Source organism: Pleurodeles waltl, chromosome 4_1 (genome assembly GCF_031143425.1).
Source record: "Pleurodeles waltl isolate 20211129_DDA chromosome 4_1, aPleWal1.hap1.20221129, whole genome shotgun sequence".
Lineage (NCBI taxonomy): Eukaryota > Metazoa > Chordata > Amphibia > Caudata > Salamandridae > Pleurodeles > Pleurodeles waltl.
In genome coordinates this window covers 807360154-807377963 of record NC_090442.1, presented here as the reverse complement: position 1 = coordinate 807377963, position 17810 = coordinate 807360154, and the positions used below count along the sequence as shown (strand labels likewise).

Below are 17810 nucleotides of genomic sequence, written 5' to 3'. Positions count from 1 at the left end.
GGCCTAAAGTTGCAAGATATTAGGAGTGGAGTGATCATGGTCTCTAGTATTAGGCTGAACGTGCCTATGGGCACCCTGCCCCATGTTAGGGCTAGTGCAATGGTTTTATTTCTAATACCGATACCATGTAATTTATTAATTTATTTTTTAATAGATGTTGTATAGATTTATATTTTTGGGTCGAATTGCTTATTTGTTGATTAAGTATAGATTTAGCTAGTTTTGTCCGTATATTTTTTAATGGATTGTCTTAATGTAATGTTATCTGTTCAACTTAAAGGGTTTATAATATAGAAGGTGAGAGTAGTGGCACAGTCTCTCCTTCATTTGCTTTCTTATCCTGCTAACATTTTTAATAATGTGTGCTCCATCTTCGCTGCCAGTGCCTGAAGGACAGAGTGGGGAAGATTAACAGCATAATGCAACAAGAGTCATTCCTGTTGTTGTTAGTGCAACACTGGTAGTCACGTCTTCAGCCTCTCTTGATTGTTGCAAAGACTGGGTTTATAGAAAACATGCCGCTCTTTTATGTTTTTGGGGGTTCCTGGCTCAGCATCCTGTAATCCGGCAGCTGCTGGAAGTATGGCAGGTGGGAACTATTTCACTGATGATCACAGGATGGAAAAGTCAAATGGACCCTGGTGGATAGTGGAAAAAGGATACAGGAAATTAGACGGGTGGCCTATGTGCACCCTAGGCCCAGCGGGGTGGTCTGACCAGGAGTCAGTGCCAAGATGTGGTTCCAGACGTGCTAAGAGTATGAAGAATTTGAGTGCAGGGAGGAGGTGGCCATTGAGCAAGTGTGCAGTGGGAGCTGTGAAAGCTAGTAGACTAGCGATATAGATAGATGCAAGACTGCTGCTGCATTCTTCCGGGCAATAGGCATCCACCCCAGTTCGGAGGATCCATGCATTCGAAGTATCACCTGGTCCAGCCAGATTCCGCATTAAGGCAATGACGGTGCTTTTGCATGGCTCTCCTTAGGGCTGGCATTATAAAGACTGAGAAACAGTGGAGGAGGGTTAGGGAAGTGTTGATCTTAGCTGGTGGAAGGGTTAACCTGGAAGAGGAATCATGGTGATGAAGGATGAGCTGTAGTCTGGCCCGGGTTGGTGAAGGCCAACTCCACCTACTAATCAGTGGTATGCTGAAGATAAGAGACAGAGGACGAGGGAAACACTGAGCTGGTCTGGCACAAAATTCTGTCTAGCAGAGGGATCAGGCTGAAGAAGGAAGGTATAGTGGCTTGACTGCAGTCTGGTCGGGCTTGAGAAAGCCCACTCAATTGCGAATGGGGAGTGGTTTTCTTAGCACTACTAATGTAATATTTGTGGTATTCAGCTGCAGGTTATTGCTGAATGTGTCCTGTGAAGTCTTCATTCAAGTCGAATTGCATTGTAGACACCCTGACTAATGCAAGAGCAAATGATGACGTTGTTGTAGACTTGGCTATCATTACCTTTGATCAAACTCACACGTTATTGAGTTGAATATTTTAATTATAATACTAATATTTTTTTTCTTTCAGAATGAAATACACGCTCTAATTGGCGCATATTTTGTAAATGATGAGTTGATGCGTGAAACAGAGAAGCTTCGAGAAGAGAACAAAAGATTACGAAAACTTTGCTTTAAACATGTTTGATTAAGAAAACTAGTTACACCTGTTAAATTAATAAACTATTTCACTAAGCACATACATTTAATCGCACTTTATTATGTGATATGAGTGAACAAGCATTCATTGGTGTGCAATAAGTTCCCACCACGTATCTACTCCTCTACTAGAAGTGTTTGTAAATATGAAACAATCTTGGGCTGTCGAATTGTAAACGGAGCATCTGCCAGAAGACGCCTGCTTGTGAGTTGAGGGTTCCAGAGGGTCAGGACGAAAGTTCCCCCCTTTTTTATTTATTTTATTGATGTGTAAAGTGTTGGCTTGTGGCATGTGACCACTTCGTAGCATTAGCATTTTCATAGTCCGCTGGGCTTTTCTATTGAACCAGGTGGTGGAGTGTGACAGAAAGCTCTATTCTGCTATTCTGTTCTAAGGTGCTTTAAAATTTAAAAAGATACCAAGTTTGATATCTGAAGTCTGGACAAAGTTAGCCCCAGAGGCATGCGCCCAGACTCCCAATTGTGAGATTGACAGATGAGTTAAGACAAATAACTTCCAATGACCTTAAACAATTCTGTTTCTAAAGCTTTTACTAGTAATTATTGAGAGTAACATTAAACTTCCTGTCTCCCTCATGGTGCAGAGCAGAATTTTGTTGAGTGTAATTATGTGTTTTTGAGTTGTGTGGGTAGATGTGGAGTATAATTATGTGGTGTGAAGTGTAATTATGTAGGTTGAAGTGGAATCGTGTAGTGGAGTTATCTGGAGTTGGACTGTGTTGCATGGAGTTCATTTGGGGAATTGGAGTGGTGAGATTATGTTGTGTGGAGTGGCAATATGTGAAGTAGAATTATGTGGCATGGAGCGGAATGATGTGGAGTGGAATTGTGTGGAGTTGAATTGTGTAGCATGGAATTGTGAAATATTGAAGTGTGTCGTATGTAATGGAATTATGCAATGTGGATTTGTGTGTTTTGAAACTGCGTAGCATTTGTGAAGCATTGTGTTGAATTATGTGGAAGTGAATTATGTGGTATGGAGTGGGGTTGAATTATGTGTAGTGCTATTGTGTGGCACGGAGTGACATTATGTGGAGTGGACAGGGACAGGGTGGTTCAAGAAGAAATAGGGGTGGAATAGGAGGGGATGGATTCAAATGTAACCTTCCCGATGCCAAAACAAATACCAGCAGCAGCATTAACATTCTTACCTGATATCTGCATGCAAGCAGGGTGAGACAAAAAAAAGCAAATTACCGACTTTCCATTCACGCAGACGTGTACAGCGTTTGCCATCAAAGCGTCTTTTGTACTTGTCTTGATAGGTTATTACCTTTTTGGACAGAGCAGGTTCTCTTCCTCTATTTTTGGCACATCCACAACGGGTTCAGTTTAGATCCAGCCACACTCCCCTTTAAGGATTGGAAAGAAAAGATCCCATTATGCTATTAGGTGCATTCCTATGTTCCCACAATTTTTCTCGTAAAACAACTTTAAGTGGCACATCACTAGTTGATTAATTTTCTCTACTAAGCCACTGTCCTGGGAGCATCAAGAGCTGTGCAGATGTGAACAATAGACCGATCATCCAAAAAGTCTCATTTCCTGCGAGAGAAACTGAACCCCATTGTCAGTCACAATAGTTTTACAGACTCCCTCACTAGCAAACACTTCCTTAAAGTCCACTACACTTCTTGTGGTGACTGAATGTACACAACAAGCTGTGGCCCATTTGAAAGTGTAATCTACTAACACAAGGACACATCTTTTGCTGGGCAGCAGCAATTCAAATGGTTCCACCCGATCAAGGCTTAATTTGAACCAAGGTGCATCCAGAACCGGAATCAGGGAAAAAGGAGCAGTTCTGACCACTTTATTTTTGCCTTTACATGCACATGCAAACAATTGTTCATCACACCCTCAACCTGTCTGTCTAGACCTGGCCACCAATAACATTCTCTCACACTGTCCTTAGTAAGATTTCTGCCCAGATGTCCTTGCTAGGTTGATGGTTCTCTCAAACAAACCAGCTAGGGGAATCAATCTATCCCCTCTGCATGGCTCACCACCCATTATGCTAGTTTCCTCTCTAACACCCCAGTGTGCCTTAGCATTGTCTGGAACTTTACTCACTCTAGGCCCCCCTCAACTACATATTCAGACACCAGCTTATAAACAATATTCTTCTCAGCCTCCACTCCCCCACTCTACCTTATTCACAGCTGATTCTCTGGCCCATAACACAGGTATATCTGTCTCTGATGTATCACTCCCTTCCAGGGGCAATCTGGAATGGCAATCTGCCAGAACATTTATTTTGCCTGGTGAATACTTAAATTTGAAGTTAAATTAAATAAGACTCTCAACCCATCTCATTATGTGGGGCGTAGTATTCACAACATTCCTGCATACAAACATCTGGATAAGGGGTTTCTGATCACTCCTCACAACAAAAGGCAAACCCATGAATAAAACTTAAAATGAATAATGGCCCATCCACAAGGGAGCGCCTCAAGTCCACAACAGAATATCGCTCCTCAGCTCTTTTAAGAGAACGTGATGCAAATGCTACAACTCTGTCCTCTCCTTCCAACTACATGGGATAGCACAGCACCTAGACCTCTCATGCTTGCATCAGTTGTGAGTAAGGTTTTACACCTCACATTAAATGTCTCAATGAAGGCATCTTACACTTAACTTCCCTAAAGGCCCTCTCACATTCTGGAGATCATTCTTTCTTCAAAGGTGACCTGAAATGTTGCACAACATTTTCAAAGTTGGGCACAAACTTTTGAATAAAATTTCTTGAGTCCAAAAAATGATATCACTTGATCCTTGTCACCTGGCATAAGTGCAACTGTGATAGAATTTGCCAATTCCAACTTTGATTTAAACCCATCTCCTGAAATTGTCTCCCAAATTTACATTCCTCTCTTTTCAAAGTCAGGCCACAGCACTTCAGCCTTTTGAGAACCTCCCTCGGAGTGGCATCATGTTTCACTGTGTCCTCTCCATACACAAGGATCTCATCCTGGAATAACATTATGGATTCGATACCCTTCAGTTCCTCCTTCATCACCCTTTGGGACAAGCAGCAGCTGAAGCCAATCCAAATGGCATCCCGATAAACCTGAAGGTCCCCAAAGGTGTAACAAAAGAGGCAAGAGTCCTAGAATCTTAGTGGAGTAATACCTGGAGGTAGGCAGCTGACAGATCCATAACAGTAAAAACCTTTGCCCCTGTTAGCATGCTCAAAGTCTCAGTGATATTTGGTAAGGGCTGACAGTCCACCCAAATACATTGGTTTAGTTCCCTTAAGTCCACACACATCCAAATTTTTGTGCCATTATCTTTTGGAGCTAAAACTGTGGGGGCTAACAACTCAGAGGCTTCAATTACCTCCATCACGTCTAGTTGTAGCAGTTTATCTAAATCTTCTTGCAGGTGTTTTATCGTGAGATGAGGAACCTTCCTGGCTTTTTTTTAAAATGATCTTTATTTGGTTTTGTACAGAGATCATCAAGGAGAATGCAATATGGTAAGACATGAACAGATACATCAGGCAGTCCACCAATAAGATCATATCAACATGTTTAACTCCCTATCCCACCTAGCTCTTGTGTAAGGCATTCTGTTCAGCAGCAGTCAGAAACAGTATATATAATAATAAAGGCTATTACATAGTTATTCACCACCTTGTGTATGTGTGCTATTAGTTCATTGTTAAGCAGTCTCATCTGGGGGAGGTTCCTTAAGATGGCTAGCATAGTTGCCCAAGCTCAAAGATCGTCTTCTAATTTATCATCAGTGCGGGCATGCTTCATTTGGATTTCTTTTGCTGAGACCCATTCTGTAACTTCCCTGAGCCACTCACTATATCCAACGGGATGGTGGTCAACCATTTTATGGCATTGGTGCATTTTGGCAGTGTAAGTCCCAGGAGAACAAACTTTCTACTACGTTTTTTACCAGAGGGGGAAGGGATGAGGCGCAATAGTACTTGTTGAGTCTATAGTGGTATAGCCCAACCAGAGTCTCTATTAAGATTGTCAAATATTTGTCACCAGTATGAAGAGAGAGCCAAACAGTTCTGGGTCATGTGTATGAAATCTGCCATTGGACTTCGGCACCGGGGACACATGTCAGTTCATGTGGGGTAAATTGTATGTAAGGTGGTGGGGGAGAGGTAGGTTCGATGAATAATGTACTATGTAAACTTAAATCTAGCATTGGATCAAACACTGTGGACCACTTCATGTATGTGTTCCCACTTAATTGTAGTCCCTCTCATTTAGTTTGAATCAGGAAAGGTCATTTCAGGAGGTCATCACGCAGAACTCTGAATAGATGTGACACTAATTGGTGACCCCCAGCCATCTCCAGTAGTGAGGTGAGAGTGACAGAGCTGGGTGGGGTGTCAGGAAATGTGGGCCACATTTCGTGCACCATAGCTGAGAGCTTTTTGTATTGCAAGAATTGACCCAGACCCAGGCTAAAGATTGTACCACCTCGACATATGGTATGAAGTGTCCTCCTGGATAAAGGTCCCCCAGTGAAAGACAACCACCATCTTTCCAACGTTGGAGTGACATGGACTCAACTATCCTACTGAAGGGTTGTAGTATCCAGAGTGGCAGGTCTGGAGCATAAGGAGCCCTTTGTATTACCCTTTTCACTGCTTCCTTCCATATCCCCGCTACTTAGTGTATCAGGTGAGGTGTATGAGGGGGGACTCGAGAGCCAGTCATCAACCATGCAGGGAGTGTCCCCTCCACAGGAGAGCCCTCCAATAGCATTTTGTTTTCCCAGTAGTTCTCCTCAGCTAGCCGATAGATGGCATGTTGTAGGTGTGCTGCCATGTAGCATAGTTCTAAGTTGGGAAACTTGATAACACAATGGGACCAATGTCTCCTCAATGTGGAGATGCTCACCCATCCGCACCTGTCAGCCCACCGTAAGTCGACCAATAGGCTGTCAATTATTTTAAAGTATTAGCGAGTGATCATTAAAAACGTACCATGAAGGGCATACAAAAATTGGAGTAGTACTATAATTTTTGGCAATAGCTAGTTTCCCCATAAGTGAGATAGGTAGTTCTCTCCAAAAATGTACTGAGGCTTTAAACTTCAGAACTACCCTTCCAGTATTCAAATCCAAAAACTCCTCCTCAGTAGGTGCTAGACAGGTTCCCAAGTAGCGGACATCTTGTAATTCCCAGAGGAGGTCTTCAAGGGAGGTTCCCATCAAGGAGCCCATAGTCAGGATTTATATGGGTTGAAACCTTCCTGACTTTATGTACAACTGGCCTAGCACAAGCTTTCAGATCAATCTTATGGTTAAAGTTTTTAATTGGTCCAAGATTTACGACAAATACTTCCATAACGTCTGCTACAACATGTGCATCATCACTAATTTATTACACCAAAAGTACCTGATCAGGAGAATTTGGGTTCAACATGACACCAGGGTCTCCCTGGTGACACCATTGAGAGAGATTAACACACCTTTCTGGCCACATAGCCACGGTTTCTCAGCCCTTTAATCTGAATGTCAACACCACATAATCAAACAACTCAATTTGCTGTCCTCCACAGCCTCCTGTGTTTATATCTGGTGGCATGAGCTCTATTTTCCCCCACCAAATGTCTACTCCCAGTTCATGTCTTCAATTAACGTGAAAGGTGAGCCTGAGTCGGAAAGGACTGGAACTACCTTCCCACCAATTTCAGTATAGCATTTAGGCAGGACTAAATTAGCCTCAACCACTTCATCTACTTGTTGAATTTCACCATCTGTGGTGGTGATGTGTAATACCATGTGTTGTCACATTGAAGGTTCTCCCACATTGTTCATTTTGGGGCTCCAGCTGACTCTGGCCAAATTAAATTTCTTGCCACAATTCCTGTAAGTAGAATTACGGGCAAAACAGCTTGCCCTTTTTTAGGTTTAAAACATTTAGCCTTAGAGTGCTTCTGCACATCCCCACTCACTTTCAAATGTTCAGACACTTTTTGCACAAGGCCCAGCTCCTCCTTGTTGTCAGATACTGCAGCAGTTACTTTGAAAAGGGTGAAATCCGAGGTGTTCCACGTTCCCTTGACCCAACTCTTGCATGCTTCATATTTTCAACAATGATTATGGGATCTTTCAAAATAGGGTTCTTCGCTAGTAGTTTTTCCTGCACTCTTGGGTCATTCGTGTAATGCACTAGTTGATCCCTAATTAAACATTCTGTAAGGTCCACAAACTCACATGTTTGCACCAGAGTCTTCAAAGAAGCAATGTAGTTTCCTAATCTCTCATCCTTAGCCTGGGCTTTCATAAAAAAAACATTTGCTTTTCCATTACAACATTTATATGAGGCCCGAAATGTTTCTGTAGCATCATCAACATCGCATGTATACCTCTTGGTTCCACCCTCACCATTTCCAACTCATATTGGATCAAGACTCATAAATATTTCTCCCTTCAATGCCCAAGTTGTGGAGAAATCCTCGCTTCCTTGCAGGTGAAACTTTTTCTCCCCCTATGGGAACCAGATACAAGTAAAATAAATGTATCAGCTTCCTCCACAGCAATATAGGTTCACCATGCTCAGATAAAAATTGTGGTGGTTGAGTCATGCTGTGTGGTGGTGTAAACGTGTCCCAATCTAGATAATTTACTCACTCTGGGACTCGTTTTAGGCCTATTAATCTTTTGACCCTGATTGAAGTCTCCTTAAGACGAGATAACTAGTCAATATGTCAATCAAAAATCAATAACCTCATCAATAATCACAATAGCAAATCAATCAAAGTAATCAGTAACATCAATAAACTTGAAACACACCATGACCTTTCAGTCATGAATACCCACACAGAATTTAGTACGATTTATTACATTTATTCCCTATTGAGTACACTCTACTAGCAAGTTTTAGTCTCAAAACCAAGAAGCACATCAACATTGTCACAATATGGCAACTCAAATAAGATTTCATCAAAGCAAAGATCATGAATATTAGCACATAACACGTCGTCAATATGGGTTAACTTTAGCAGAGTATCATTAGCGCATTATTCAACAAAGCACAGATTCAGTCATTTGTCTATTTGCGTCCGTTTAGTAAACTCCTTAACTATCCTCGTATTAGCATTGGCATGTTGGGCTTCATGCAAAACAATTTAGCAACATCAATTTAGAAAACATCTGTCTATGGTCTCTATCAAAGAAGCAGTTGGTACCTAGAAAGAAAAGGCAAATAGACAATTACAATTTCATCTTCATATAGTTACCCTCCGTAATGGGTCAGCATACAGAGTCAGTCTTCGTCCTCAGGACATCAGTTGATTCGCCATCAGCCAGAATACACAGCAAAGTTCAGCAAGACTGGGCAAAAGGGAATACCTCCCTCATAAGGAGGAAAAGTATGAATCGGGCAAGGCAAAGTAAGTGAGGATGGTTTGCAAAGTTCAAGCAGCAAAATCTCTGGGCAGAGTAACAAAGGGGCCGGGCAAAAAGGCACGCAATGGCATATAACACCTCGGAATGGCTTGTAATGGCTGGTAAGCCTCCTTTCTCCTTGTATCCAAGAATTGTATATTAATCTTGTACAGTCCCCCAATTTCCAATTGGGCAAGTTTTAGCGCACCATCATCTCCATCCAATAGTCCATCGGTCACCACATTACGATTGTCACCCCATAACAGTTCTCACGTAGTTTATTGGCTCCTGTAATTGACGTCTTCAACGTGTAGAATGTCAGGTGAGGAATAAGTGACATTTGTTACTCAAGTCACTAGTCCCATTGTTTTCCCTAGTCTAAGTGACCTTGTACCTGTTGCAAATTACACTGTTGCATTCGGCAAGAATGTCTCCTTGGGCAAGTCGAATCTCATGAGAAAGTTTTTACTACAGTTACACTAATCTTCCAGCTTCTGGAAAAGTACGACTACATGTCCTTCAGCAAGACAGCACACTGCATGTTAGAAAAACACATTTAATATGAAACCGGGCATCTAGGCCCCGACTCATGCTAACTAAGGCCTAGTGATTAATTAGCAATTTTTAATACATATAACTTAATACTAATACAAATCATACATTAGTACATTAATATTTCATTATTAGTCAATTTCATTAATCATCGAATACATTGGTGGCCACTCCCCGTGGGCACATTTCATACATGTGTTAACGTTAACATTTTCTATGCGATTTCACTACATTATATTGCAAGCTTCTCATGCTAATTATTAGATTTTAATCACACTCCATCAGTGGTTGAAACATGCTGAGAGTGACCTGTAAGTAACCTAAAAATACAAACTAATACAAAAGACTCAAATAACAAGTTATCATTAGAAACAAAAGAGTTTAAAATGAGACCTAGAATAAGCACTCCCTTCAGTCCTTTTTCCTGAAACACTAGACTGTTAAATTGCTAATAACTAGTGTTTCACCTCACTGGTATCAGCGGTTCTTGCAACAAATTCCTTTATGGAGAAATATGTCATCTTGCTTCCAAGTTTGAAGTCACCAAAGGCAGACCTTTCCAGTGCAAAAATAAATAACGTCAGCATTCGAGCTGGGAACTCTGCCTTCTGGGACTTCAAACACAGAAGCAAGATCTGCAGACTGATACCTGCAAGCATGCCAGGGGAGAGGATATTTCACAACCCCAAAGCTACTCACTTTGGAGTTGAGAAAGCAGTTTCAAGTTTCAGCACTGGCTCAACGTCCTCTGACTCTGGGCCAATCGCCTTCCCTTCCCGTGCTTACATAAAATAAATGTGTCCTTGTGTAAAGCACTCCAACACCTAGTCCAGTTTGCGCTATATAGAAGCTGCAACAAAAACAAAAGTCATGGGATGGGACAAATGCATCTGGCCTCACGGCTCATCTATTTAGCTGCGTGGGGGATGGCAATGGAAGGGAGGGGTAACAAGCAAACAGAGCCAACTACAAAATGTTCACTCTATAGAGTGGCTCAACAAAAAGGAAAAGAAGATCCCTTAAGCACGAGCAATGTAAGGAGACAAGTTCAAGGGCCGTGCTCCAGAAAAGGGTTACATGTAAGAAAAGGGAAGTGGCCATCACAGAGCTGAACAGCAGGAAGCAAGCAACTGAGAGTGGCTTTGAAACCATTCATTGGTAAGTAATGAGTGGCCTCCAAGCCCACTAACAGTAAACAACATGTCTTGAACACAAAACCTAATAAAGTAATGGCACAGCATGGAATGGAACCAGGCTGAAATAGGACAGTGTGTGGAATTTCTAACCAACATTGATAGATAAAGTACATACGTAAGAAAGGGAATTAGCAGAGGGACTGCAGTTTAGTGTTGAGGTATGCAACAATAATCATCTGTTACACTCCACAGTCTTATGCAAGCTCAGCTAACCCAGCTAATAGTGTTAATATTCTTCATTTAGAGCAATGTACTCTGTTGTTGACTGAGGGGTCTCATTGATATCAGTGGTTCCCTGTCCACAGTCACGCTCATTTGCTGGCCTTCATTCCTGGCACTGGGGTGGGATTGACCACTTTCTCCAGTTTACACCTAGGGCAAAGGCAGGGCCTAAGGACTTTCAGCGCGCTCTTTAGCACAGGCCTCATCCGGCAGTGCGGGCCTCACTGGTATCAGCGGTTCCCTGCCTGCCTTCCCGCACGCGTGCCAGACATCATTCCTGACTGGGGTGGGACTATGTCCCCCAGTTTACGCAGAGGCTGGGCTTAAGGACTTTCAGCACATTATTGAGCACAGGCTGCATCCCCCAGCATGTGATGCATGTGGGACACACCAAGATGTGCACCCATATGAAGACCGTGCCAAGACACGCCTGGAAGAGGCTGGGCTGGGCCACCCCTCTTTCATCTTCTTTTATAAGGTACTGTTGTTTCAACCTTTTTGTATTTGGGGGGTTATTAAAGGATTCTCAGTTCTTTGCCATGAGTAAACAAAGCCATTCCCCAAGTGTCAACATCTGGCTCCACCTTTGATGGCTTTCTGCAGCAAGCAGTGGGGGTGATCAGTTAGGAGATCGCTCTGGCGGAGCAGCGCCACTTTGTAAATTTGGCGCTGTGATTATGGCCTTGTTGGACCACAGCATAAGAAAAATGATGCTAATGTGGTGCATAGAGATGCTAAGGGCTCTTAAATCTGCCCCTTGGTGCTTTGAACACTTCGACTGGTTCTAGCAGTTCTAATGCCATTGTAGCTTCTGACCCTACTGGCTACACTGAGGGGTGACAACCACAAGTTTAAACATGTGCTAATGAGGGCAGAGCAAAGATGCGATGTGGGGAGAAAGAGAGTGGGGGTGGGGGGGGTTAGGGACTCAAATCCAAGAGACTGTCGCGTGGGCTCTCATTATTCTAAATGAGACTACTGGATTTCTAGGTAACAGGATCTATAACGGTGTGGGGGACTGAGTCTGACCCACGTGTAAAGAACTCTGTCACCCTAAATCCGGTTTTTGCTCCGGCTAACTAGCAGTGCCTCATTTCTCCCATGTGGAAGGAATGATTTGGCAGCCGAGCGCATGACATCTTGGGAACTTCTCAGGGAAGTCGTGGTTACTCAGATCCAAACCAACTCTCTTATTTCCAATATGATCTCATATACAAATGACAAAGACAGTATAAGTTTTATATAATGTTTTAATAAAACGACTGTATTTTAGATATTAAGGCGTGAGCCGCAATAACCAGAACGATACAACACAGTAGGATTGTAATAGTTACCAGGAGAGTAAAACATAAAAACAAAGCGATCATATTGTCAAACAGTTTCTACTCTCCCTCTGCTTGTTCTATTTAGAGCACAGCATGTTAAGCTTCTAGCTTGCCTATTAGAATCACTGTGGAGACATCAGCCCTCATACCTGAGCAAAGACCTGTGATCTTGGTTCAGCATCTGCAACGAGGCAGTCAGCGTCAAGTTGTGGTTCCCTGGTCGGAATCTCCCTCTTACGTGTATTGGGACAAGGAAGTGATTTTATAACTAACATGTCATCGTGATCACAAAATGTCCCTACGCAGGAATGCCAAGTCTAAACTCTCACCACGTCTATCGGCAATGTACCAGACTGTATCCTTGACTGAAGCACAGAGTAAATATGTTATGGAGAACTCCAGTGCTGAAGTAGGCAAAACAGTGTGATATGAATAAAAAACAACACCGTAGAACTGGCTATTTGAAAAATAACAGTACGAAGCCTAATAAAAAGCATGTAGAGCAAAGTACACAGAGGCTCTAAGCTGTCCGCAAATGAATAAAATATATTCAGGGCAAAGTGCACAAAGGCCTAAAGCCTGAAGCTAAAGCGCAATGAATACGTAAAACTAACCACACTACACCCTCCCCTTGTCGGTAGCAAGTGGTTCCAATAATATAAAAGGATGCCCTAAATATAAACAATACCTAAAAAAAAATATTTCGACAAGGTGAGAAGACAACAAAGTCATAAATTTTGGTAACATGTGACCATAAAGCCAAATTCAATAGTGTCAATTTCGTAAAAAATCCAATCGTCAGATAGAAGCAATAGAACGCAGGAGTTCCTCCACTTCGATATATGTCAATATCGGAAGATCCACACCACAAAGTACCATGGAGCAGGTGTGATCCAAAGCCCCAAAACCATTCAGGGCGGCACCCCGTGCAGGGCCTATGATAGAGACAATACCATCTTCCTCCAGGAAGGGAATCTCATAAACTGCCTCACGAAGCAAACGTATCCGTAGTGCACAAGTCTGGGAATGAGCCCTAATCGGGAACATCAACAGATCAGTATCGACCATTGGAGGGCGCTGCAATGAGAGACAGAGAGCCAGTGCATGTTCAAACGAGCACCAAAGGCATCGAAACACGGGTTGCACACAATCCAAAACCGGTCTGAATGACAGAGACCAGTCGCACTCCAAATGTCCCAGGAGTGTCGCTCCAAGATGCTGCATCATGCGTTCACGACACAGCTGCGCTGATGGGAGCAGCAATACAGGATCTCGTCGTGACGGGACAGCCATTGCGAAAAAATAGCAACAACAGCAAGACTCCAGCCAATAAAGCCAAAGTAATCGGGAAACCCCCAAAAATGCTTCCGAAAATAGAATGTATAGCCGAAGGTATCAAACCGAATATGGAAGAGAAGGTATGAGCAAAACCAACACCAACGACTTTGAAAAAATGTGCAATACCAGCAGTGCTGGATGCATTAAATATACGTCCCACAAGTTCACCGAAGTGATTTGGAAAGTTTGTATTCAAAAGGGACTGTATCTCCGCCGATGACCTTGCCACCTGAAGTGCGTAGGTTTCGCTAGCAGATGTAAGGGCCACATGCTTTTGAAACAATAAAGCTTTTAGCCGACTCAACTTGTCGAAATCAACCTTGGAAGTAGCAATATGAGGCCAGATGTCCGCTACCTCCCTAAATTGAGTGGGGGGAAACAACACATTCCCGCAGCACGTAACGGCCTTGTTGACAACGACGATGTAAACTATTCTGGCACGCATGCCACAGCAGCGTTCGCTGTTAAGAATAATGTAACTGCCGTTAGAAAGCACCTGGAAAGTGTTTTTAATAACCGGGACTGGAACTCCCTTCAGATAACAAGCTAAGTTAGCAATCGAAGCGTTACACGCCCCGTGCAAGGACAGCTGTTTACAAACCATTGAATGGCTGACAGAAGCTTCGCATTCGCTGCCGCTAAGAAAAACCTCCTTCAAACCATTAACACATCTGTACTGAAAGGGAAGGTCCCACACCTCGTGTATGTAACTGTCTCCCAATAGTTCATATCTACCCACCGGAATGTGCTTCAAACACGAAGTAAATTGCAAAGTAGAGATAGGCAAATTAATAACCCCATGGATCAACCATTCAGCTGACGGAATCTCAGCTACCGTGAAAGGCAGTTTCTCTAATTTCTCAATATTTAACATAACATATGTCGCTTCCTTTTTAGCCATCAGTTGTTGTTGACGAGTCAAATTAAAAGAGATAAAGATCTCTCTGGCACGAACGTGCTGCCATGGAACGCAACCCGCCTTCAAGGTCTGAAGAGTCCAACCCAGCTGCATGATGGACCACGTCTGACTCTGCCCATGATATAAAGAAGACATGTCCGATTTAATAATGTCAATGGCAGAGGAAACAATGCTGTCAATCGTGTAAACACGTTCAGAAAGGGTATGCATGCCATTATCAACAACAGACAAAGTCTGCATCAGATTTTCTTGATCAATCTGCCTCAACCGGGCTGCAGCCTCTTGTTGTGAAAGCTTCCAAATCTCATTATAAACCTCATATAAGAACCTTTTCTTCCGTGGTACTTTGGGACCTGACAAAAAATCTTGTAAATCAGTATTATTAGACAGTAACATGAGATGTGACTTAACTGCATCCAGCGTGGATGACTTCAACCATTGCTGACAAAGCTTCCCCACACTGTATGTAGTTATAATATCATCATGTTCTGGTGAAACGTAACGAGGGTCTGCCCTACTAGTCCTGAACCCCCCTGAAGAGGTGACAAAACGTTGATGACACATATTAGTGTCTACAGGCCATAATAACCACCCGCCTGGATGTAACGATGAAGTGTTAAGCGTACCATTCTGGACCCAATGTGTAAAGTCACTGAAAGTAGCATTCACATAGTGCTGCCAATTTTTTTATTTAGAAGGGACAGGTATACTAGGCAAAGTCAACTCCCTAATCGTCGCCAAGACCAAACAGCTAGTCTGTTGTACTGTGTCGTTGAGGAAAATCATCTGCACAGGGATAATACATGCTCTAAATAACGTGACCCTGCCTTGCATTTGCCAATTTTTCGTACCCCAAACACTTTTCAAGTCAACAGTTTTGAACCAGTATTCATATCCATCGACCGACAGTTTAGATACAAACAAATTGGAATACAGTAATTTAGTATCGGTCAATAACATTTGCTTATTAGAATACGGTGTAACTTTAAAATAGTAGGACCTAGCATTACGTGGATCATGCCCAGCAAAATATGCAAATTTTTCATAATACGTTTTTGAACTCCCTTGTGGAGGAGTCGAGCAATGTTCCCATTGCACATAATTAAACATGGGCTTAGGGCTACTAGCTTTATGAATAAAGTGGTGTCCATAATAGTTGTAACAAAACATGTCACCAGGATTATCTCTAAACTGGTAAGCATCTTCATCGTCATAGACAGTATAATATTGCAAATCCGTTAGCATAGAATCTACTGTCTTCACATCCCAATCATCAGAAACAATGCCAGGTATAACAATATCATTCATTGATAATTTGAGGACATACGGTATTTGAATCAATTCAGTGGGACCATATATATCAAACATTACTTTATCCCACACAATTCCATCCGGAACTGGTATAGCAGAAATGTTCACTGTGGACAAGTCTCTTCGAACCATATGAGACGAAAAATGCGGTTTTAACACAGTCTCCACGTGCTCAATGTCAGATCGATCAGGAAGAAAATGACCATGTATTATCAGAAAAAAAGTAACCACAAATCCCAACCATAATAAAATAGTCATCACGGCCAAAAACAGCCAAAAATAGTTCCAAGGAAAAACAAAATATGTTCGTTTAAGCCATCCCAGCAGCCGTCGTGGACCGTGGACAGAAGACATCGAGGACGAGGAGCCGGACCCATCAATATCAGCGTTGTTGAAGCAGCCAGAAGCAGTTCTAGCAAAAGGTGCAACTGTGAACGAAGAAGCAGATGGAGGCTCTCGCCGTGGCACGCTATAAACCACATGTTCAGAAACGTCAGTAGAACGTACAGCAATTTGATCACAAGATTCCATATTAATCGCCGTCGGTGGAACAATCGCAAGATCATCATCCACCCTCCCCAAGCTCGGAGAGGAAACAGTGTCGGTGAAAATCACCTGCAGCGGGACCTCTTCCCCAGTAGTGAGAGGGATTCCGGAACTACTGGGTGTCCCTCTTGGTCTGCTGTGCAGAATCGGCCACATGCTGTAACTTGACATTATCAATGGAAACAAAGCGATTTCCTTTGGCCCCTCGCAGCGGCGGTAAAATCACAGTTCTCGTGCCGCTTACCCCTAACACAGGGACAGGTTCTCGATAAGAAGGACCAAATTCTTTTTTAACTGCGACCTTTTCACGCACTAGATCCCCAATCCTGGGTATCCAACCAGTAGGTGTTACTGGCTCATCCTTAATTCCTGAGGAGGCAGCACTGGCAGAAGAGTTATCTTCACGGAATTGTTGTAAATCCTGCAAAACAGTGACACGATCATTTATGTCAAAGGGCGTATCTGCCGCCTCCACACCAGGACCATCTAGATCAGGAACATACATTCGTGTTCCAAACAGGCACTCATATGAAGTACGACCCCCCAATGACCTTCTAGGCAAGTTACTAAGTGCTCTCTGTACTCCATATAGGTGGGCTAGCCAACCACGACCCGTACCTATAACTCTGGCCGTTAAGGACTGCTTTAAATCACGATTTAAACGCTCCACGACAGAATTTCCCTCGGGATGAAATGGAGACGAGAATTGGAGTTGGACCCCCAACGAAGCCATAGTGTCCCTGAATGCCTTAGAGGCAAAAGCAGGGCCCTGGTCCGAATGAAAAGCCGCAACTGCAAATATATCGACAAAGATGCGCAAATCTTTAATAACAGTGCGAGCGTCAGCCGAGCGTTGTGGCCATACCCATACAAATCTGGAGCACGAATCTACAGCAACCAATATATATTTGTATGCACTATCTGGCGTCAGCGGACCACAATGATCCAAGTACACACACTGTAATGGTTTATTTGAAATCAGAAGGGGCGTCTGCTGCGGGCGTCTAGCCGACGACGCTTTAATTTGTTGACAAACGTCACAACAAAGGACATATTGCTTCGTCTCTTTATAGAGACCAGGCCACCAGTAACGAGCCTGTAAAAGTGAAATCGTGGCAGCCACCCCAGCATGTGCAGAAGCCACCCCCTCATGTGCTGCAGAAATCAATCGAGGTCTCTCAATTTTATTGGGAATTTCACGTACACCAATGCCTGGAATTGTAACAGTAGCATTTAGCGCACCATTCAAGCAGTAACTATATTTTGAAGGAAATCCTTTAGGAAAGGGCGTGCCATCAGCCGTAGCCTTTATGGCAGCTGAAATTTCTGTGTCTGGTTTGGAACTCGAACGAGTCACTG

General features: G+C 43.0%; 1 protein-coding gene across 2 annotated transcripts in view; it reads left to right on the top strand.

The window, feature by feature from the left end:
* The window catches only part of LOC138288186 (protein NEDD1-like), a 445800-nt gene extending 444127 nt beyond the window's left edge, over positions 1-1673 (top strand). For both annotated transcript variants that reach the window (XM_069229528.1, XM_069229527.1), the window contains one exon: positions 1529-1673. In XM_069229528.1, the coding sequence (XP_069085629.1) occupies positions 1529-1645 (117 nt within the window). In that variant the 3' untranslated portion in view covers positions 1646-1673. The remainder of the gene's footprint in view (positions 1-1528) is intronic.
* Positions 1674-17810: the final 16137 nt, after the last annotated feature.